The sequence below is a fragment of the Cynocephalus volans genome, chromosome 2 (assembly GCF_027409185.1).
Source record: "Cynocephalus volans isolate mCynVol1 chromosome 2, mCynVol1.pri, whole genome shotgun sequence".
Taxonomy (NCBI): Eukaryota; Metazoa; Chordata; class Mammalia; order Dermoptera; family Cynocephalidae; genus Cynocephalus; species Cynocephalus volans.
The window spans coordinates 216,395,008-216,419,426 of NC_084461.1; the positions used below are offsets into that span (position 1 = coordinate 216,395,008).

The window sequence follows — 24,419 nt, forward strand, 5'->3', positions numbered from 1 at the left end:
GTCCTTCAGGCCAAGTCCCCCAAAGTCCAAGCCTGGACCCTTTCTGCTCCTCCTCTTTCTCCTGCTTTCTTCCCACCATTCCAGTCCTGCTTCCCCTCCCCTCGCACCTGCTGATTCTGCATTGATTCTGCACCTACTGTGTGGTGGGCATCATGCCAGCACTTTACCTGTGATGTGATCGTTGCCCCCAGCCCTTCAAGGGAGGGACGGTCACCCTGACAATTGGCAGATTATGCATGAGGTTGGCTCAGAAAGTTTCAATTCAGGGCTAAGATCATATGCTGACTGGTCAGGGCAGCCCTGCAGTTAAATGTGTCTGTCTCATGCTCCCTTCTCTGACTTTGCATCTAAAGTCTTTGCCCACTTGGGTGCTTTAAACCTCTAGATGTGCATTTTTAAAATTTGCTCCTTAACTTGAAAGCTGTTGGGAGCCAGGCCTGCTTGATCTCTGCCTAGAACAGTCCCCAATATAAAATAGCTCTAAATAAAAGACTGTCACTGTATGAGTGGGAAAAACACAAATCATGTTTTTTCTATTCACCTGGAAAGCAAAAATTGACACAAAAGACCTATTTCTGTGACCAAGTGTTTGAGAATTTCTCCCCCCAGCAAGAAAGCCAGCTGTTGGGAAAATAGAATAATTTAGTTAGGCTCCCCTCACCTTAGGGCTGGTTGGGGGTGGTTCAGTAAACAAATTGTGTGTGTGGGGGGGATAGAGTTGGTGTGCATGCATGGCGCTGTGGTTTGACTGGAGTCTGCCTTGGGCGTCTGCTCTGCGCAGCCATGCTTTCCAACCTACAGCTTCCAAGGACCTGTTTGCCAGTTACCTAGCTCATAGACCTGCATGTAAGGGGTCTGGTGACCCAGCCTGGCATGTGAAGGGTTTGTGACCCAGTCTGTGAATGGGCTTGAGGGGTTTGTGAGCTCCAGACCCAGCCCTAGCTCAACAGTTGGCCCAGTCAGCAGAATTATGGGCAAGTAAAAGTAGCCAGACAATTGGTGTAGTCTGCAACAAGATTCTGAGCAGGTACAGGAGCTAAAAGCCCTTGGAAGAAGGAGATAATGTGGCTATCCTTGAGCATGTGGTGCCTGCCTAGTGGCCACTTTTCTGCTGACCAGAGCCTGGCTGCTGATCACTATGCTGCAAACTGATTGAGATTTGTGGCAGAAAGCAGAGTTGTTGGAAGCAAAGATGAATGTCCTGGAGGACAACGTGCAGCAATTGGCCACTCTTGCTTCTCACACCAGGGAAGACAACCAACCCAGTAGTGAGTTGGGGGAATCTGTCCATCTACAGGCATGACCTGTTGTGCACGAGAAATTGAGATGGTAAAGCAGCAGAAACAGGGAGAGCCCCTGGCTGCTGCAACTATGTGACCTAGGGGTGGATGGTGTAACGTGCTCTAGAGATGATATAGTAAATGCATATTGCATTTGTCTGAAGGCAATAGGCTCGGAGGGTGCCACTTAAACCCAATGGCTTGACAGGTGACATATAAACCTGAGAAAAGAGTGCCATATGCAGATGGGCAGATGACCCAAGGACGGGCGCCCCTGCAGAATTTCAAGTATGTTTTCACCTGGTGAAAAGGTGGAAAAGTTAGTCTCCATTACTATGTGCCTGTCTCAGTGGCAGTGGTTACAGGAGAGCCTCAGATATGTACAGGGGCAGGGCAGCCACTCCTTGATGGACTGGGAAAATGCAGCTGTTTCAACTGTGGGTGAACGCTGCAAAACTGCCTGAGACTGAGTGAGTAGCCAGTGTAAGCCAAGCTGATTGAGGTAATTCAAAAGCCAGAATGTAAAAGGGAAGCAGAGCATAAAGTTTTGGAAATTTGCAGCCTGGCCATGACATAGAAAAGTGGAGAGCAGGAGAAAAATGCAAGGGTGATGCAGATAAACTGTTTGCTAAAGACATTACCTTGGTGGTAAGGCAGCCAGATGCTAAAAACCAGGACAATGGGGGAAATGCCCTAAAGTCATTTGAGAAGTCTGATGGGTGCCCCACCCATCACAGGCCCTGAGGGCATTTGAGAAGTTTGGGAGAGCTCCCCTCCATCCTAGAAGGACTGAGTTTCTCTGGAAGAGAGACCTGGGGCACTACTGCCCTCAGCAAACTGCTCCCTGCATCCCAGCCACTCTGGCTGGAGCAATCCTGCCTCAAGCACCTCCAAAGAGCAAAAGCCAAAAACCTTGGTGGCATTCACATTGTGGTAAGTTTGTAGGCCAGCAGTATGTGAGAGCAGTGCAGGCATGGCAGCCTCCACCTAGATTTTGGAAGATGTATGTAAAAGCCAGGGGACTCAGGCAGAGACCTGCTGCAGGGGTGGAGCTGCTGGAGAGATCATCCACAGAGCAATGTGGAACAGAAAAGTGGGGTCAAAGCCCCCACAGAGAACCCCCACTGAGGAAATATCTAGTGAAGCTGCAGGTACCAGGGCAGCTCAATGGGCTGCACTTGGCAGAGCTGTAGGAGCAAGAGAGCCCAATGCTTTAGGGGTCCAGGCGCCCCAGTGTGCTTAATGTTTGCCCTGTCTGGGTTTTGGATTTGTTTGGGGCTTGTTTTCCTTTCTATTCCTCCCTTCTGGAATGGGAATGTGTACCCAATGTCTGTCCCACTGTATCTTGGAAGTATATAAAACTTGTTTTCGACTCTTTACAGGTTCACAGCTGGAAGGACTTTTGCTTTTGGTCTCAGAGGAGACTTTGGACTTTGGACTTTTGAGTTGGTGCTGCAACAAGCTAAAGACTTTTGGGACTGGGGCGGAATGTGTAATATGTAAATGTGAGGATCATTTATCCTAAGGGAACATCGCAGAAGATTCTGAATGCATAGATTGTACGGCAAGGGACTCTGAAGGGGTGTATTGTTGGGAAAACAGAATAATTTAATCAGGCTCCCCTCACCTCAGGGCTGGTTGGAGTAATTCAGCAAACAACTTGTGTGTGTAGGTGGGTGGAGTTGGTGCACATGCCTGGCGCCATGGTTTGGCTGGTGTCGACCTTGGGTGTCTGCTCCATGCAGCCATGCTTTCCAACCTACAGCTTCCAAGGACCTGTTTGCCGGTTACCAAGCTTAAAGACCTGTGTATAAGGGGTCTGGTGACCCAGCCTGGTAGGTGAGGAGTCAGCAGGATTACGGGCAGGTAAAAGAGCTTTACACCAGCAATTCCACAGCAGGTGCCATCTGGTGTCCCCTAATTGCATTTCGTCACTGTCTATGCAGAGATAGTGTCAGATCCCATAGTGGGGCTCATACTTACGTTTACCAGCTTATTATAAAGGACATCACAAAGGATACAGATGAAGTGATGCATAGGACAAGGTGTGGGGGAGGGGCGCAGAGCTTCCATGTCCTCCCCCCAGTGCCAATCTCCAGGAACCTCCACATGTTCACGAACTCTTGAGCTCTCTGAACCCTGGACTCTTGGGTTGTTAGGGAAGCTTCATTACATAGGCATGATTGATTAAGTCACTGGCCACTGGTGATCAGCTTAACCTTCAGTCCCTCTCCCCTCCCCAGAGGTTGGGGGTGAGACTGAAAGTCCCACCTTGGTCCTTCCCTCATCTGGAAGCTGCCATCACTAGCAGATGAAAAGACTCACCACTTTGGAGATTCTAAAGATTTTAGGAGTTGTCAGTTCAGGAGACAGGGGTGAAGACCAAGTATATACTTCCACAATATCAGAGTCATGTTCTGGCCAGTTAGCTCAGTTGGTTAGAGTGTGGCCTTGTAATACCAAGGTCAAGGGTTCAGTTCCCTGCACCAGCCAGCCACAAAAAAACAAAACAAAACAAAAGCAGTATAACAGTCACATTGATTTGAACATTGACCCACACCTTGACTAAATGCAGTCCACTCTGACCAAAAAGGCTCCCCTGGCTAGGCTGGGAGCTCTGCCAATGTCTTTCCCATCTAGTTCAATCACATTGTCTCTAAAGTTCAGGTGTCTGGGCTGGGGTCCAGTTCTGCCACTTGCCATTTTGGTCTCTGACTCAGTTCCTTCATCTATAAAATGGACATGAGAATGGGACCTAAGGCATGCAGTTATTGTGAGAATTAAATAGTCAATTCATGTAAATCATTTAAAAGGGTGCCTGGAATATGGTATACAATCAATGAGTATTAGGCATTCTACAGTATACAGAAAGAAATTGTAAGCATTCCTACATTTTTACCCACATGTAAGTACATACATTCTATATATAACATGGTTTTCCCCACATTTTCCTTATTTTCTATTTAATTATACATCATCTGTGCTACCTTTTTCTAACTTACTAAACTTCCTTATTTTCTGAAATTATTTAATGTCTATTTTATTATGCTTTGTTGAGAAAAACCAATGAATTTTAAACTTAGGCAATAATATGTATATTCAAATGTATCGATTAGTAAACAAAATCCATACTTATTTGAGAATAGGGGCGCAAAAGAAGGTAATCAAAGGACTAGAATCTATGGAACAAAGACAAAAATGAAGAATTCTGATTTCTAAACGGGGTTCTCCTTCTGTCAGACAGGGAGTTGGAGTGAGTTCTTCAAACCTGCAACTAATCCGGAAATCCATTTCACAGCCTGTTCATTTCAGTATCTTTAATAGCTTTGTTTCCTCCAGCTAAAAAATAATATTGCCTACCAGTAGCAGTCTCTTACGTGTCCCCCAGAGAGTATTCTCTCTATATAAGGTCAATGTGTTGCACTTAAGATGGCAAAAATTCCCCCTGTGATGTTTCTGCGCACCAGGGTTAAATGGAATAGATTTAGAAGCAATGTGGGTGAAGACTTTCATTTTCAAATATTTGGCAGTTTATTATGCAACTGAATTCATTCTTACGCCTAAGCAACTAATCAGTCTACTATTTCGTGGCATGTTATTATTAGATATGATGTCATATGATATAATACCATTAATATGATGTAATGTATGATACCATTTAGCATCAATAACCTGCGTGCCGCAGAGGCACATAAGCTGTACAATATTTTATATCAAACTCTTCACGTGATTGACAAATCGCTTGTATCCATCTCTCTGACTTCTTGACTGGTCTGATGGAAGGCTATGACTTAGTGGCATTTTAATTCTGCAGGTGTTTTAGAAGTAGTGGAAAAAACCTCTCACACACACGGAGGGGATTTCCTTTGTAGCATGCATGGAAGCTTTAATGAATGTTTGGGGGAGAGACTCACACATGAATAATTTTGACTCATTTTTGGTTACCTTTTGAACTTACGGCTACACTTCTTCAAGAAAATTCCAAGAAATCCTAAAGGGCACCGCCTAGAATTTGGCAGCTTTGGTTTACTCCCCCAGGTCCCTCCAACAAACCTGAAAATGCTATTCTGAAACAGAAGCTCCAGAACATACTTCACTGAACACCAGAATCATCTGGAAAGCTGGTGGAAGTCCCAATTTCCAGGCCATACTCCTTACTAATGAAATGAGAATGTCGGGGTGGGAGCCAGGCATGGGCACCTTTGAAAGGTGCCCATGAGATTTCATTGTGCATCGACACCTGTCTTAGCATCTTTACAGCTGTCTATACTGGATCAACTGCGCATTCTCCGCCTACAAGGCCCCTATTTAGTAAATATTTTATTTCTTTAAAGCCTTATATTTCAATTAAAATCAGTTGGGCATCTATTAAGTGCTAACAATTTGTTAGCAGCTTTCACCTTTGATTCCTTTAATCCCCAGAGGCCCCTAAGAGGTTAGTGGTATTGTCTCTTTGCTGCAGTTGACAGAGCTGGGGCCCTGAGAGCTCTCTGCACTGGGGCAGAATCTCACAGCGGGTAAGGGGCAGAGTCAAGCCAGAACCGGAAGCTACTTCACAATGTGGTGGGTTTCCCCTGCTCTTTAGCTGCTTTAATCTCCTCGTCTCACAGAGTTCATTAATTTGTACTGTTTACTCTGGTATTGTTCTTGATGTGATTTCCCTTTCACTCTGTTAGTGCCAGGGTGTCCCACTTTTATTGACTGCAAAGCAATAAGCCATCATCAACAGAGTCATAGAATTACACACTTGAAAGAGAATTAGGAGATTTATTCTGCAGTTCCCTGCCTGGTACATATTTTTCCCCTACCATTTCTGATACTAACACATAATCAATGTAGGAATGACATCAAGAAATTGCCATATGAATTGCTACCCGTTTTTCCACTTCAGTGTCACTTGAGTCCATTAGGTTGGTATCTCTGCCCACTGTCATGCTGAGGCAGTGAAGCGCCATGAGATCGCACCCAGAGCCCAGGTCCCAGAGCTGATGAGGGAGACGTGGGGTCTCAGTCTTCATCCTGCCCTCGAGCGCACACCCATTTCAGGAACTTCTGTTTTCTGTCAGCTTTGTCACCTGAGACTTTAAGGAGCAACCTCCCTTAAGCTCCATATTTCGAAAATTACTCCTAAGATAAATGATTCCTGGAGAACATTTCTTTTGTCGTGCTGGATGTGCAGAAAAGACAACGATGTAACAGAGAGATCCAGAGGGGAGCCTTTTCTGCACCTTAGGCAGAGGTTGGGTGGTCGCTGCCGTGTTGCATTTTGACTGCATGCCAATTTCAAATAAGGAACCATGCCACTGGGTGTCATGCTCTCAAGGGCGGGCTGGAGGAATGAGAAGCACAAACTCCTGAGCTGAGTAGAAGTTGCAAACTGACGTCTGGCCCTTGCCTCACTCAGGGCACGTTCATGATGGTAGCCTTTCACTATACACCTCTGCAGCAGGCACAGCAGGCTGAGGCCATAGCACAATTCGACCTCACAGAGACAGTGTGTTATTTGCCTGAGCCCCATAATCTGCAAATAGAGTGTTTTTACTCCTTGAAGTACAATTTAAATCTTATTTTCCTTAGCTCCATGCAGGTAAGGCAACACGTCATTAGCAGCAGACAGGACTGGGCCTGGCCTTATTATTCAGCCTTACCCACCTTTTAGGAAGTAATCTGTTTAAGCCATTTTGTATGTTGTAATGGCAAAAATATTAGTTATTCTTATATTCTTCTGAACTACCCATTTAGATCTTCCTTTTGAATGCTTGTTGGCCTAGAGAGGGCTTACACACACGGAAGAACCTTCCCTGAATTGTTGTGTTTTCCTTTTTTCTCTCTCCGTCACTGGTAGGGAAAAGGACAGAGAAGCAGAAGAATCTGTGGAATTAAACTAAACAAGCCAATGTAGAATTAATGTGCTGGTTTACATGAATTTTAGGAAATCATGTGAACTCAGTAATATTGTACATTAATGGTGATAAGAAAGACATTTGATCAAAATAACACAGCCATAAACATGAGTGCATGTTTGTTAATACCAGCGTGAGCATCAGAGTTGTGTCTGGAATACAGGTCTGCTGCTTCATCCACAACTGGGGTCTTCCTTCATGACAAAAGAGAACTCAGCAGTGAGCCATGTACATAAAAGACATACAGATTTAAACTAGTAGAAAAATAGTAGAGCTGTTATCTAAATATCCATGCATCTGCATTCCATATGCCTGCACTTTTTCCTGTTTGGACAGCCCAAGTTCTGCACCTTATACTAGAAAAAAAAAATTAGACTGCAGCCTTCTCTATACTTTTTGTATTTGGGTGCTAGTTACCATGACTATTTCACAAATCATTATTTTAACTTCCTCTCTTCCCCATCTTTTAACTCTTCACTTTAGTGCTGCAAATATTCCAGGATACACCGGCAAGGTTCATTTCACAGCTACCCACCCAGCAAATTCTAATATTCCATCAACAACCCCATCGCCAGATTCAGAACTGCACCAGTAAGTATAAGTCCTATCACTCAATTTGCTCAGATGCATTAGGGGGAGAAATCCTAATTATGGTTATTTCATTAAACAACAATTAAATACTGAGTAAATTTATATTGTTTAAAAAATGAGGTGTCAAGTCCAAAAAAGAGAGAAGAGATTATTTTCCTACTGAGGGAAATATTATTAGGCCTTGTGCATGTTTCCTTTTTGATTTCTTACCCAAAATTACATTGAAAAATTGATGTAAATTAACGTTAATACTGTTGCTGCCAAAAGGAGCATATGAAGATATTTAAGGTGCATGAGGGGATGGCATCTCTTGGGCTCACAGTTTTGCACACGCATCATTCTTTTGCATTGTCATCAGAGGATGCATGGAACACACTTGCATGAGACACCTATTTACTTGTGAATAACCAACTAATTTTTTATAGAAGACAAGATTCTGTTGAAAATCACATATATTTTTAAACCCCATTTTGCAAATTGAAAACAAGACCTTAGACGGGTTATTGAAGGCTCCTTTATTTGAAGCTGCGGGTAAGAATAGCACATGATCGCTCCTTATAACTAAAATTTGAAAGCATTTGATGGAAGTCCTGGCCTTGCAAAAAAGACTATTCAGTTTTGAAAATGCAAATACTGCCTGAATCAGGTCTTGAGGCTGGTCCAGTGCAAGTGAATGAGTTATCATTATAGGACAGTTGGGGCAGGGGGAGAGGGGAGGGCAGTTCTTCCCCCAAAGGGTACCTTTTCCTCCTAGATCTCATTCTTTTGGTAGAGAATTCATTCATGAATTTGACATTTATTGAGCACCCATTCTGGTCCAGGCACTGTTGAAGGTTCTGAGCTCACAGGGCTGAGCAGAAGAGATCCCAGCTTTCAGGAGCCTAAGTTCTGCCTTGAAAGACAGCAAAGAATCACGCAAGGAATTGAAGATGTAAAATAACTTTGGATAGTAAAATGTGCTGTGAAGAAGACGACAGGAGAGAGTGCCTGGGGAGGGGGCTTGTTGAGCTCTGTGGTCAGGGAGGAGGTGGCTGTCTGAGGAGGTGACCCTCAGGCTGACGGCCTCAGCTCCTCCGCCGAAGGATTTAAACTTCCCCAAATGCAGCAACGGTGAAAGGGAGCCGCTGCCGTGAAGAGGTTCCTAGGCTGTGGTTCCCAGTGCATCCCCTCATTCACACATCCATTTGTTGCTTACTATATATGTCTTTCATTGAGTCGGCAAGTGTTTATTGTGCTCCAGTAACTCACAAGAACTCACGCTGTTTGCAAGGAGCCCACAGCTTCACAGCGAGCACGAAATAAATGCCACAGTTAGGAGCCAAGCGTCCTAACACTGACACTCCCTTCTGCTGACCTGGTAATTCCCAGATGCCTGCACCCCTCTCCATGTGTTGTGGCTACTAACTCATGTCACCGTCCCAGGAATCCACTGTTACTATCTCCATTTGACAGTTAAGGAAACTGAGGCACACACAAGCTTCAAGAGGATCTGGGTGGGGCACTGAAGAAGACTTCACAGAGGAAGAGGTTCACATGGCGACTCTTGGAGGAGCAGGACTTGGTCTCACAGGTATCTGAGGGCCAGGCTTCCCCTGAGCACCCTGCAGGGGGTCACAGCCTGCAGCCCCTTGTCCTACAGGAAAGAACCGCAGAAGGACAGCTCTCAGGGCCAGCCTTTGCATGCTGCTGTATACAGACAACCCTGTGCATTCCACAGCCCTGTCTATGGGGCCTGTCCTAATGGCAACCGCTACAGGAAAGGAATGTGGCCTGATGGTGGGGGCTTCACCACCACATCTACGTTTCTGGTTTGATAGCTGTCTAGAATCTGTTGGCCATCTGATGAGAAACATTCCAAAGGAAGTCATTGGCTTTTTAGGCTAATATTTTGCATTTAATCAGTTTTCTCTCAAGACATTTTGAAAGCTCACAAATCTGTTTCCAAAAGCAGGACTGGGAGACATTTAGACGATTAACATATTTTACTTCATGTGAAGGACATGGAGAAATAATGTCAAAATTAAATGTGTCCTTACATCTATCCTTTAAATTTGCTTTGCAAATTAACTAGGATAAAACCCTGTGGCTGGACGGTTCAGGGTTGAGGAGGGATCAGGCTCAGAGATTCTTTGTAAGTGCAAATAAAACGTTCCTAATTCCGTGCCTTTTCACTCACAATCCATTTTCTCACCTCAGATACCTCAGACCCCACCCTGAGATCCAGTTGCTCTAACATGTCTGTCTCCACAGCCACATAATCAAACTATACAACATACAAAAAAGGTTTCTATGATCTTTTAGATAAATCTCTACTTCTACATGGAAATCTATCCCCTACTGTTACTACCAGAGAAAAGAACTTGCGTTTCTCGTCCGAAGCTCACATCCAGCTTCAGGCCCATGGCTGCCTCCTGGGGAGCCCCCCACAATACCGCACAAAAACTGTCATCCCTCCCCCCTTGTGGGGACCCAAAACCCCTGAGGTGGCTTCTGCGGGGCTCTTATTCTTGGAATACAGATTAGATTCTGAAAACAGTGAGAGCAACCAAACTGTCACCCACTCAAAGCAATGGCCTGTGATGGGCCCAGTGCCTAGACCCGCACCTCCATGCTCATCCCAGCAACAGGTCCCAGCAAGTGGGGAGCTCTAGCATGAGAAAGCACAGTGCGTAGGGAGCAGGCCTTTTCATTAAAAGACATCACTGTGCTAACATGAGCATCTGCAGCTAGCCTGGCCCTGGTGATGGGAAAATAGCCTTTGAAGCTCTGCATCATGCAGTATTACCTCTGATTATTTTGAGACACTATTTAAAAATTTTACTCTAAAAATTTCCAGTGAAAGTGGAGCCCAAGTCTGTCACTGATGAGTATCATGAGATCTCAGTGAGCTAACTTCCTCCTGAGCGTGTCTGCTTGACCTGATGCAATTTTTCCTGTTACTTCTAAGAAGCCATCTCCATGGGCAGCACGTGGAAACTTCTGAACATCAGCCTCTCCTGTGCTCTCCCGGCTCCTGTCACCCCTCCTCTCTGATTAAGAGCCTCGACTGTTCCCTGTGGTGGCTGGTGGCCGTCTTCAAACCTTTCTGTGCTACCCAAGCTTCCCCTCCTTCCCCAGTTTCCTCTCAACAAACGGTCTCACATCCTGCTTCCTGGGCCATCAGGGTGCTCTCCCCACGTGTGAACCTCCACTTCCATCACGGCTTTTCCCTTTCCTCCCAGGAAGACATGCTATCGCTTTTCTAAAAGGTGCCTCCTTCCCTCCTGGCTTCCTGTCCTGTTCCATCTGGCGTCCTCCCTGCTCTCCTGGCTAGCTGGTCACTTAGGAAGAAACCCAGATGAGCCCTGCAGGATTCCGTCTGAGCTGCCTCCTGCTTCTCTGCTCTCCTTCCTCTCACTCCTAAACTTCTTTAAAAAGAAAATAGCCTCCTCCTTCCCTCCCCGCCTCCACTTGCTCCCAGTCTGCTCCTCCTCAGCCTCCTGCCATCTGGATTCTGACACCACAGCCACACGAAATGCTCTTGCCTGCCAGATCCTAGACTGCTAAGGGGACAGGAGGGGGGACCGTTGGAATCTCTTCCTGCAGAGAGTGTGGATGGTGCATTTGCCATGGATTTTGTGGCTGATAAGGCTGCAGTGGTGGTTTGGGGTTTTAATTGTGTAGGCCTCAGATGTCAGAGCAGAGGGGTCAAGGCCATGGGGTCCCCATACCACATTCTGAGCTAGATGTACAAGCCCCCCAAGGTGGCTTAGGAGTAATATTGGGATGGCACTTAGAGTAAAGAAAGAGACTATTGGAAGAGATTGAAGTGAGGCTGAGGCGATGCAGGTGTGTCGGGGGTGGCTGAGAAGAGTCGTTGGGAAACTCCAAATCAGTGAGTAAGGGAACAGGGCAGGGGCGCTGCCCCCAGCTCCTGTTTCCTCTGCAGTCCCGTCTTCCCTCAAGCCAGAAAAAAACCTTCATGGAAGCTTGAGTTCTTACTTCAACTGCCAGTGCCCACAACATAATTTTTAAAAAGAAAAAAAAAAAAAAGACTTCGTACAATCATAGCATAAAAACAATGCCATTTTAGATTAAGTTGCTTTGGGGGGGGGTTAATGGGGGCTTAATTTCCCACACCAGCTTTGTAAATTACTGCTACCTCAGAGCATCACTTTGGGTGCGTGTGATCAAACAGCATCAGGTCCACAGCAAAACCACTCTGGGCCATGGGCTTGCGGGTTGCTTGTAATTGCTGGCAGGATGCATGTCCACGCTGGGATGTCCCTGTCAGGGCACGATGGGAAATCTGGGAATGCCGGGAACCCAAGGGGATCACGCGGCATTGCCACAGTATTGCATATTTTCACAGTTCTTTTCTTTCAAGTCTCACAACAAGTTTCATAGGGCAAACTTATTCCCACTGGGTAAACAAGAAAACTACAACCCAGCAAGGTTACGACATCGTGTGACAGCAGACAGCTCAATCCACAGTGGCAGACACAGTGAAGTGCAAGCTCCTCGCCCTGCAGTTGGCTCCTTGAGTCCCCGCCCGCCTCCCCCGCCCCCTCTGCCCGAGGTCGAGGTCGAGGTCGGTCTGTCGGGGCCCCTCCCACCTCCATGTCCTCTCCACGCCCCTTCCTTTCCTTCTCCTGCTTCCCCAGCCCAGCGAGGTGAACCGAACCATCTTCTGTGCCTGCTCAGTGCCCTTGGCCCACTGCCCTGGAGACCTTGTGTGGCAGCGGGGGGGTTATTTGTCTGCCTCTCTGTACACTCATCTCCTTTCTTAGCACCTACTGTGACCTCGGCACTGAGATTTTCAGTAAGTGAAATGATGCACGACAAGGTGTGTAATGCAATAAATGAAACAGAGTGCACACAAGGACTCCCTTTCTGCTAGCTCTCTCCCCCAGAGATGTGTATCATTAGTGGGAGAATAGATAGAATTATCTGTTTTTATGTTTATTTATGTGTCTTTTTTTCCCCTTTCTTCTTCCATCCTGTCCTAGCATCTTACGGAAAGAAATGGCAGTTGACCTGTTCCGTCACCAGGCTCCACTGTCTCGAATGGTCACAACTGTGAAACCCTACAACCCCTTCAATAAGAAGGAAAAGGAGACTGCAGGCTACTAAAACAGGCCGGCCCTTTGAGTGAGACTTGGTATCGTGTGCGGCGTGGCGGGGAAATAAAGGAGTTGGCAGGTCCCAAGTACGTCTGTGTGAGTCCTTGACCCTGGTGCTCTTTCCTGCTGCAGCAGAGTGTCCTGGCCCCCGGCCTCGGCATGCTCCCTACCCGTGTGGTGGCCTTTAAGCCTGGCCTGGAATGCCACTATCCCAATGGCAGCTGAGACTCTGGAGGCTCCCAGCAACAGTAGTCTCATTGCAGAAAATTCCTCTTGAGGGTTTGGTTACCGTCTCTACCTAGAGGTTTTTCCGTACCACATTAGTGCAGGGATTTCAATGGCAGAGCATAGGTGATAGATTTTAGCATCACAGAGATGACCTAGTCAGAAATCCACATGTTGTCAAAGGGAAAGCTGAGGGACTGAGAGAAAGCACATTCTTCTTTTCGCACAGGGACATCACACAGGGGACAACATAACGATGCAGAGGGACAAAGCCCTCTCTTGGCTGGCTCCAGTATTTCTCTTTCGGAGAGAAGAGCACTGCACAGGCTTTAGGAGGGTCATCAGGCAGGAACAACCACTCGAGTCCACTTTTAAGCTAGAGCATGGCCTTGACAAAAGAGAACACCAGGGTCACTCAGGTGTGTGTGTGTGGGGGCTCTGGGGGATCCCTCCTTAGAGTTTATAAAGTGCTTTCATAAACCTTAGCTCATTTGATCCTGCAACCCCATAATAAATTCTTGTAGCAGGCATTTTACAAATATCTTGCTATTTTGTGAATAAAATTGACTGAGGTAGGAGATGTGAAGTGTTTATGTAAGGTCATACAACTAATAATTAGTAGAGTTATAACTAGAACCCAGGTTTTCTGAATTTAGATATCTTACCTCCAACCTCCCCTCCATTTCTCTGAGATTGGATAACTTTCACTGAGTTATTAAAGAACAACAACAACAAAAAACCCAAAATAGACAAAAATAGGAAAAAAAGAAAAAAAAACAACCTGTGCTTCTAGACTTTTCTGAAGTGTTTCTCAGGGTTTCTACCTGACTTCTCCTGTGAAATTCAGAACGAGATAGTTATGCCACAGAACTCCAAGTAGATGTGTGAATGCTTTTTCACACATTTAGTTTGGCCTTGCTTTCCCCACATGTAAAGCTAGGGCTTACAGACCCCTTGGGTCTGTTGCCCAGATTGGGTTACATACCCTCCACATGCAGGTCTGTGAGCTACGTAATAGGAAAAAAAAGGTTCTGGAAGCCGTGGGTATAGAAAAATGAATGGGTTTTAATCAGATCTAGGAGCAACTATCCTAGTGGCTTCTCTGGGAGTTCTGAGCAGCACTGTGGATCAGAACTCTTAGTCTTTTATACTTAAGTCCACAACCCTGGACACCTGGGTGCCCATACACAACTTACCTTAAGTAGTAACAAGGAACACCTGAGGATATTTACAGCAAATGCTCAGCAAGGTTCTGAACATCCGAGGGGCCCTGACATTTTCCTATTTTTCCCAATAATCCACCCCTTCAGGGTCCCTCGCCGTACAACCTACACATTCAGAATCTTCCACGATGTTCCCTTAGCAAGGATAAGTGACCCTTACATTTATACAGCCTATCATCTGTCCAATATGCCTTAAGGCTTGTCCTTAAGGTTTGTCCTGTAGTTTTGTTCTTTCAATTATTAGCCACACATACCCAGTTAGTAGTCATCATTGATATGAAGTTCAGTGTATATTCAATAAGCCAACACATTGGTCACATGAACAGATGTCTGTATCTAGTTGACTCTGGTACCCACAGCTAGAACACTATGGGCGAAAAGACAGAAGGGTTATTGGTACCAATAGGGGGAGTTCTCTCCCCTCTGGTAAGATACATGCTAGTTCTCCATCCTGGGAAAGGATGGTTGCAGGAATAGGCATCTTACCTGGTTTATGATACCACACATTATCTGCTAGTACTGTTAGATCTGTAGGTTCTATATGTAACAGTATAGGGGAACTCATAATTGGCCATAATAATAATACAAATGTGCCCTTTGGAATAGAGCGCTTATCTGTTCCAGGCCATGTTACCTTTATTCAAGGAGGCCAAGTACTTGTCACCCAAGGTGAAATTCGCAAGTCTTCTTCTAATCCTTTCCCCCAAGGCCCTGTTAGGCCTACCCAGCATATATGGGGGGCTTCTATTTTCCAAGGCCATTCCCACTGTACTGTCTGTCCCTGTTGTAAACAGGTTGGGGTTGGTAAGAGAATATTTCCATTCTTGCCATATCCTGGCTTCAAAAGCTCATCTCTAGTAGTGACTTGCAGCTGTATAGGTGCTGCAGCCCTATGCAACAGAGTTTCCACCGGAGAGGGCCCACCTTTGCAGGGTCTCTCTTTAGAATCCTGAATGTCGGCCATAACCGCCGTGTCCACCCCTTCAGGGATGGGGGTTGGGCAGACAGCCTTAGCCCCTTTTTTAAAAGACCATTATATCGCTCAGTCATCCCTGCTACCTGGTGATGATATGGCATATGTAACCCACTGAATAGACAACTGGGAAGCCCACTTCTAAACCTCATGTCCAGTAAAGTGGGTTCCATTGTCACTCTCTATGACTACAGGCTGTCCATACATGGCCATAAGGCTATTCAGTGCCTTCACAGTGTTTACCTGGTCTGGGGCCTTACAAGGCCATACAAACAGAAGACCAGTAGCCGTACCAACAGCAGTGAAGATGTATCTGAAATTCTCTGACCTTGGCAGTGGTCTGACAAAGTCCACCTGCCACTGAGTCAGGGGCACCCTTCCTCGAGTTATTTGCCCATCTGTATGGGACATCTGCCAAGGATGTGGACTCTATTGAGCACACACTGGACAAGTACAACAGGCATTCACTACCTCTTCCCATTTTGTAGGCAGGGTCCATCTTTGAGCCACCATCCATATGGTTTTGCTGCCAGCATGCTGCATATGTCAGTATAACCACAGGGCTACATCAGCAGCTGAGGCTCTCTCTAGCCATCTTACCTTAGCCAAGGCATCGGCTTCATCATTTCTTGGACTGGCTAAGGGGAAGTGTCCTGTGACATGGAAAAGAGTTACTTCTTTCTCATGCCCCAATTACCATAACTTTTGCCACATGCTTGTCTCCATAGGGGTCAGTGGCCTACCATCCACCTTTGATATTTCCAAGTAGAGACCCAAAGGGTTAAACCTTTGTACACAGCCCAGCTGTCAGTACAGATGGTTAATGGCCCAGGCTTATTTTCTATCACCATCCATACTACTCTCAGTTCAGCCCATTGACTGCTTTGCCCTGTGCCATTTTCATACCACATGGTATGTGTTGAAGGCTGGACAGCAACAGCTGTCCACAATGCTGAGGGTCCCATGCTAGAGCCATCTGTATACCAAGCTTGCTCTGTGATAGGTCCCTGTCCCTCATGGAAAGGTGTAGCCTGCACCTCCATGGGTAGGGGTTGTGTCAAAGTTTCCTCCACAACCTCTACTGGGCCTAGCACAGTTTGCAGCTCTTTGGACAGAGGACTCATTAACACAGTGCTTCTTTGTTCTATATATGCTCCCCATTTAGACAGAGTGGGAGTCTGAGCTACACCCATTTTAGGGTTGGTGGCCCACATGCACAGCCAACCTGTTATGGGGTATCATCCTTACTAGGACTTTAGCAGTTCCTGTGATAGCTTCAGTGGCCATCAAGGCAGAATACACAGCTGCTAGCTGTTTTTCTATTAGAGAATAGCATACTTCAGCACCCTTCCAGAGCTGAGACCAGAATCCTACAGGTGTTCGGAATCGGTCTTGTCTCTGCCACAAGCACCATCCTAACCCCTCTTGGGTGATATTTACATCTAATTCAACAGGTTTAGTAGGATCAGCCACTTGTAAAGCCTGTACTTGCTGTATTGCCCTTTTTGTAGCCCGGTAAACCTGTTCAACTTCCTCAGTCCAATCCCAGGGGGCTCCTTTGTTAGTGCATACAGTGGGCATGCCATTTGAGCCATATGGGGTACAACAGCTCTCCAGTACCCCAGAAGTCCCAAATATGTCTGTAGCTGAGCTACAGTTGTGGGTCGAGGGTATGCCTGTATCTTGTCTACAATAGCTTCTGGGATGACCCTCATCTTACCCGCGACCAGACGACTCCTAAGAATTCAAATGACAGCCCAGGTCCTTGCATTTTGGCTGTGTTCACAGCCCACCCACATTATTCCAAATGACTTAGCAGCGTTGGAGCTGCCTGGGTTAAATCTGTAAGAGAATCAGAGGTTAACAACACATCATCGATGTAGTGAAACATTGTAACCATGCTGGGCTTTGTCCACTTGGCTAGGTCCCCAGCCACTAAACCATGACAGAAGGTTGGGCTATGCAGATTACCTTGGGGCAATACTTGAAAGGTCCACTGTCTCCCTTACCAGGTGAAGGCAAACTGATCTTGGCTATCAGCCAAGATTGGAATAGAGAAGAAAGCATTTGCAAGGTCCAATATATAATGATAAGTTCCCAGCTGAGTCATCCGCTGATCCATCAATTCATGAACTGAAGGCACAGCTACATGCAAAGGAGGCAATACTTTGTTTAGTTCTCAATAGTCTACAGTCATTCTCCAGGTACCATCAGGTTTTTTCACTGGCCATACCAGAGCATTAAATGGGCTATGAACTAGACAACTAATGCCAACTTTCTCTAACTCCAATATAGTGGCACCTATCTCCCAATGTCCTCCTGGTAGGCGATACGGCTTTACATTAACCACATGTCTTGGCTTGGGTAACACCTGTGGGTCATGTTTAGCATATCCTCATAACACAGGCTTTACTGTCCATATCCACAGCCGAAACTCTCCAACTGTTGTTCGCAGGTGCAAACCATAAAGTACATCCATATCCAAGATGTATTCAGCTACAGGGGATATATATATATGTGTATACAGTGTATACACGAGGGGGTAATCTTCCTGTACTCAATGACAGTGACACAGCTTTGACCTCAACAGTATGTCCTCCATAGCCATCTATATGAACTGTGGCCTCTGGAAACTTATCTGGATTGCCACATATGAGGCTACATTCTGTGGCTGTATCCACCAATGCCAAAACACGCTGCACATTCATCCTCGACCAATGTATTGCCAATTCAGCATGAGGCCTCCAGTCCTCACCTGCTCCCAGAGGATGAGTACCTTGGCCTTTTCCCTATTCTAAATTGAACAGTTCATCCACCTCCTCAGGAGCAACCAAAAAGTCCTTTAAATCCACTGAGCATACCTTGCTATGTGTTGCACATTTAGTGAAGAAACACTGTTCAGGGCTTAATTGTTGCCATAAGGCAAACAGAACTGCATTTGGCTGCCAGTCAATTTTCTTCCTATCAACCCCTGCTGCAAGCAAGTCAAGCCACATCTGCTTTTGGCTAGTCTTGCTTGGTCCCTTTGGGATAAAATCCCTAGTATTTCTTGGGGGTTTGGTCTTAGCCACCTTTTGGACCCCTTTTGCTTGTCTCTTCTCCTCTACTTCACCCAGGCCAGCTATCATGGTCGTTACCTCATGTATATGATGACCAACGTATGGGGCCAGTATGGCCATCAGTGACCCAAAGGATGTTGACAGCGTATTCTGCAGCACTATGTCTCTCATGCTGCCTATAAAATTTTCCTCATCTGGGCCATGAGTGTTCACATTAAACATAGACTGCCGCATCCCCAGCTCTCAAACTATTTGAACTAACAGCATACGATTGCCATTTGCTAACAATCTTGGCAGTTCTCCAGCATTTACCCACACAGTTCAGGCAGCTGCATTCACCCATTCCATTAAGGAGTGATTACCTGGCCCTTGTGCATATCTATGGCTATTCCACAGCCACTGCCTCAGGGATGGGTGCATGGTGATGGAGGCCAATTTTTCCATCTCCTCACCAGAGCATATCACACTATCCACCCCTAGGTCCCATAACTGCAATAGCCAAGAGCCAGGGGCTCCCCCTGTTTCTGCAGAAACTGTCTCCCCAAGTCAACTAACTCCACCTGGGTATATGGAATGTAGGTGGTAAATTGGGTCATCTGTGGATTGCCCACTGGTTGTCTGTCCAGTCCCATAGGCTGCTCACATTTCACTTTCTGGTGCATGACAGGTCATGCCTGGGGATGCATGGTCTCCCGCAACTCACCACTGGGTTTGTCGTTCTTCCAGGTGTGAGAGGCAGGGGTGCCCAGTTGCAGCAGGTCATCCTCCAGACAGATTATCCGTGCTTCCAACAGCTCTGCTTTCTTCTTTAAATCTTGATCAGTTTGTATCATAGTGAGCAGCAGCCAGGCTCCAGTCAGCAGAAAAGTGATCACCGGGCACCGCTCAAGGATAGCCATATTTCCTCCCCCTCCCAAGGGGCTCTCCAAGGCCACACTGCTTCATGAAGTGCCTGGTCTATGCTGACTTGTAGTATAGCAAGTAGCAACCAGATGCCAGTCAACAGGAAAGTGGCCAGAGGGCACAGCATATTCAGGAGTAGCCACATTTCCTCCCTCTCCAAGGGGCTTTTGGCTCCTGTACCTGCTCAAATATCCTGCCAACTACGCCAATTGTAAAGTAAGGCAAATCATAACTAAAGCCAAAATGTTTCATTATTTTAGTTATTATTTTAGTTATACTAAGTTTCCATTTATATTGTCAGAGCTAGGGCTCAGACCCTCCAAACCCATTATACAGACTGGGTCCTCAGACCCCTCACATGCCAGGCTGGGTCCCCAGACCCCTCACATGCAGGTCCATGCTAGGTAATGGGGAAAGATTCCAGGAGCTGTTGGCAGATGACATGAACTCAGTCCTCAGCTTCCTCAGCGGCAGCAGCTTACAGGTCTGGTAGCTTACAGGTCTGGCAGTGGCAGCGGTCTTGCAGGTGGTCCTGGGGGTACTAGCAGCAACAGCCTCCAGTAGCAGTAGTGGCCTCCCCATGCCCCCCCTCTCCAGGGGGCATCCTGGGGATGGGAAGCAGCATGGATCAAAGCCACTCATCCTTATACTTAAGCCTGTAACCCAGGACACCTGGGTGCACATGCGCAATTACACTGGACGATAACCAAGGAACACCTGAGTGCATATGCCTGTTTCCATCAACTGCTTGGCAAGATTCTGAACATCTGAGGGGCCCTGACCATTTTTCCTATATTTTCCCAACAACACAGAAAGGAGAAAATCAGCTATTTTGTTGTGGAATCATGTATTGCCTCGGTGGACAACTTCATAGATGTTGATGCTGACTCTTCCACCAGGACAAACAGGAAGGCCAGCAAACATCTATCCTGAGGCCCTGACTTACCTTCATGCAAAAGGAATGACTTCACCTTAACCCTATCTTGTAGTCTAATTATTTTCAGATAGTGCAAGTCTTTAAAAAAAATCAGACCAAAATAAGAATTGTCAACTCTGGAAGATTCTCTGGAAAACACAAATGGACCAGTGTTAGCCCCCACAAGGAAGTGGATTGATGTAGGTACCCGAGATTACATTTTGCAGTAAACATCGCTGGCAGCCCACTTTGTCAGGAGGTTTTGCTACTTAACATCTGAGACACCTGTTCATCATTCCAGACCTCTTCATGGCAGGGCACCAGTAAAACTGGATCTTAACATTTTGCAGGAAAAGATAATATTTCCATTCTCTACAGGGAGGATGTCTGGACCCTCATCAGAGCACTTGAGCACTTGAGCACTTCCAAAGCTGCTTCTAGAAGGACGTTGACTTTGTCTCCAGCATCCCTGGGCCTCATCCAGGAGAAGAGATATGGCGACTCTCCATTGCACCATAACTCTTCTGACTTCTCACTTGAGCAGATAAAATAAATGCAAGTCCTGCTCACCACAGACCTAGACACAAGGCCAGCCACAATGACAGAGAACGTGGAAATAACCAGTGTTCCCAGTCCTTACCCGTGAACGTTAAGTGGTGGTATCTGGGCTTTTGTGGTCAGGAGTCCACCTGAAAATCATGAAAATCGAGGAAGATAGACTCAAGGATATGTATCTGCTCTTCAAATCCTGAATTCTGGCTTTGGATTATTTTGAGGCTCCAGGAGCGTGCGCAGCGGTGCTTCCATAGATGAGCCTTGCCCTCTATCCCCTTTCCCCAAGCACAGTCTCCCCTTCAATATCACCCTCTCAGCTTTTATTTGTCCCCAGAGATAACACAGATAACCTCTGCGTTTTTATAAAACTTCAGTGGAAGACGTTGTTAGAAATTATAGGGTTCACCTGAAAGATAAAACACATGCTAATAACCTTCCAGCAAATAGATGTTATAATGTAACATTATAAAAATATTACAAAAGTACAATAATATAAAATATTAAAAAATGATACTCATGACAAAGCAGAATAGAAACCTAGAAAACAATAGAAGAAATTATTTTAAACCACAGGATGGATCTTTTTCAGCAGATGATATTAAGGTAGCTATTTGGAAACAAGAAAAAAATGTAGATCCTTTAAACGAATTGCTCCTGGGATACAGACAATTTACAGCCTAAGACATATTACCTGGAAATTCATGAGAATTGGTTTATAAGGTGTGGGCAGGGAGGGTAGTGAAAAATTTTTCCAAACAGGACACTGAGGCTAAAATTCATGAAGGGGGAAAAAAAAAAAGAAACTACTTTTAACATAAAAAATATCACCAAAAGTTTTAAGACAATCCTGTTGGGAAGATATGTCAGGTAAAGGATTTCTATTCTCATTATAAAAACAGTCCATTACTTTAAAAAATTATTATATCAGTAGAAACAAGATATAGGATATTAACAACAAAAATTATTTATTTTTTGATTTGTACACCCATGTTCATAGCACCATTATTCACAATAGACAAAAAGGTGGAAGTAACCCAAAAGTTGTCTGGAACCTGTGCCCTTTCTTTAATGAAATTGTAATTTCTAAATAATATCATCCTCTTTTTTTCCAGTAGAACACTGAGGACACTTAATTTGACTTTAGGACCTGTATTGTGTTTGAATGAAAGATGATTTACTCCATTGAATTCTGCACTGAGCCCCATGATCACAGTGCTGAGTCCCTATGTCATGGTGATTTGACCTGGTATATGAGGTTTCTACATGGACCTGTGCAGACTTGAGAGTCCTCCTGTCCTTAAGAAGGTCCACCTAATGTCCTCACACTGTAGTGAAATTTGTAAACATACAAGCATCTGCCTATTTAAAAAATGTCCCAAATACCAAATAATCCCACATTCATTATTATTCTTAAAATGAAAATAATAATAATTATTATTGTATTAATTAAAATATTATTATTATTTTATTATTAAAATAACCCACAGTGCATTATTTTTGTGGAAGTGTGAAAACAGTGGGGCAAAACTGAGGAGGGTGGACAGAGCTCACTGGAAACGGGGCATTCAGACTGCTGAGGACGGGCAGTGAGCGGTTGGCTCACATTTCTATCGCAAAAGGCAGAGGTGCAATAGTTCGGGGAAAAGAAGCGAAGACCTGAATTTATTGTTGGCAAGGGATGTATGAAACCCATCAACTTGTGTAATTGTGAGGTCATTAGTAGAAAAGGGCAAGTCAGGACTTTTCTGGTTGGAAAAGGATGATGACTTTGGGCTTGGAGCAGTGTTAGGTTCTGCTGATGAAGGCCTCTAACAGGCAGTTGGAAAACCAGAACAAAGTCTGGGAGAGCATCTGAAGCTGTGGTAGAGATCTGGGAATTAGCTACCTAGAGGGTGACCATTAAAAAGACGAGAGCATGAGGGCTGGCCAGTTAGCTCAGTTGGTTAGAGCACAGTGTTATAACACCAAGGTCAAGGGTATGGATTTCCATACCAGCCAACTCTCAAAAAAAAAAAAGTTTAAAAATAAGAAAGCCAATAAAACATTTATGGCTCTGTAGTATCAGAGAAATGACTGTATTATTTCACTTTTTCACCCACGAGCTGGTGCTGTTGAGAAGAGGGATAGGTATCTTTATATACCACCAGTAGGAGGTCACAGTGGTAACACTTTTCTGTAGGGCATCTGGCAAAATATTTCAAGAGCCTTTGCAAGTGGCATATATTTTGACTTAGCAAAAAAATTTCACTTTTAGGGCAAAAAAATTATACAATTAAATATGTTTGCATAAAGAAGTAAAAATTGCTGCATTTTATTTAACTGAGAGAAAACAGAACAACTCAATGCCCATCCAGGGAAAATTTGATAAATCATTGTACAGTATATCAAAATACAATTATGCTTTAAAAAGATAATAGAGCTCTATATTTATCATCATAGAAAGATACGTATGCAATACTGGTAAGTGCAAAAGCAGATTTTACAACAGTATGTATTTAATTATCGTATTTAAGTTTTAAATATATGTATATATAGATTGATGACAGGTGATGTTTTAAAAAGTTAATATTAATAGTTTGGGGATTACAGGAGATTGCATTTTTATACCGTTACTACAGTAGGCATGTATTTCTTTAAAACTAGAAAATTTGAAAAATTGTAAAAATGACAATATCCTTAAAACTCTTCAAAGCCCTCTATATAAGAAACTATCCAAAAACTTTGTCTTAAAAATTTAGTACCAGGAAAATGTTTATCCGTCCTGAAGAACTGCTTTCTGAGGATGAAAATCATGCACGCCACCCACCTCCATCGTTTCTAAAGTTTGGTGGTTCATAACATATACAGGAGTGAAATCACACAGAGTAAAGAGCTTCCATTTTCCCCTGCTTGCCAGGAAGCTCAAAGCCAAATTAAATAAATAGATTAATGTAGAGACTCGAGCGAACTTGAACCAGGATTCCACATCGAAAACTGGTATTGTAATAAGCCTTTGAGTCACGCTGTTGCACACTCGAGTGTGAGAACCGCTGGCTCTGGTGGTTCGTGTACCTGCTTTCTACATGGTTTTAGATTTTCCTGGGCCTTAAGATCTTTAAATATTAGTATAAGATTTTTAAGATCCTTACAGTATTAGGAGATACCTTAGATCCTTGAGGAATTTAATAATACATTTAAAAAGTTTAATTTGTGTCCCATGAGTGTTTCATGCACAAAGTGGAAGACTGGCTTGAGGAAAGAAAAAAAAAATCAGACACCTCTCCTAATAAATGTCCAAATTGCTTTTGTGGTCAAGGAGGTGATTATCCAGTAGTAGGAATAACCTAACCACCCAGAATTATAAGAATATTCTAAATTAGATCTATTTTGTTCCATTTAGTGCAGGGTAGACTGGATTATTTTAATCTCTGGGAAGCAGAGTTCTGCATTACGGCTAATAAACTGCTAAACATATAAGGCAAAGAAGGAAAAATACAAATAAAGGAGCTACAATTAAATAAGAAACAGGTATGTTTCTCTGCAACTACTTGCTAAGAGTGAAATAACAGTCGCCTCATAGAAATATAAATAATGCTGTGATTATCATTATGAGCACAGTTATGCTGGCAGCCCGAGAATCTCATTACTAACATAACACATGACGGTGATCTACACTTTGCTGGTGCACATTCAATTGTTCAACTAAAATC

General features: G+C 44.7%; 1 protein-coding gene across 1 annotated transcript in view; it reads left to right on the forward strand.

Annotated features, from left to right (window-relative positions):
- Positions 1 to 12,886, forward strand: part of SPMIP7 (sperm microtubule inner protein 7) — a 52,426-nt gene extending 39,540 nt beyond the window's left edge. The window contains exons 8-9 of the mRNA XM_063088135.1: positions 7,667 to 7,774; positions 12,763 to 12,886. Of these exons, the coding sequence (XP_062944205.1) occupies positions 7,667 to 7,774; positions 12,763 to 12,886 (232 nt within the window). The remainder of the gene's footprint in view (positions 1 to 7,666; positions 7,775 to 12,762) is intronic.
- Positions 12,887 to 24,419: the final 11,533 nt, after the last annotated feature.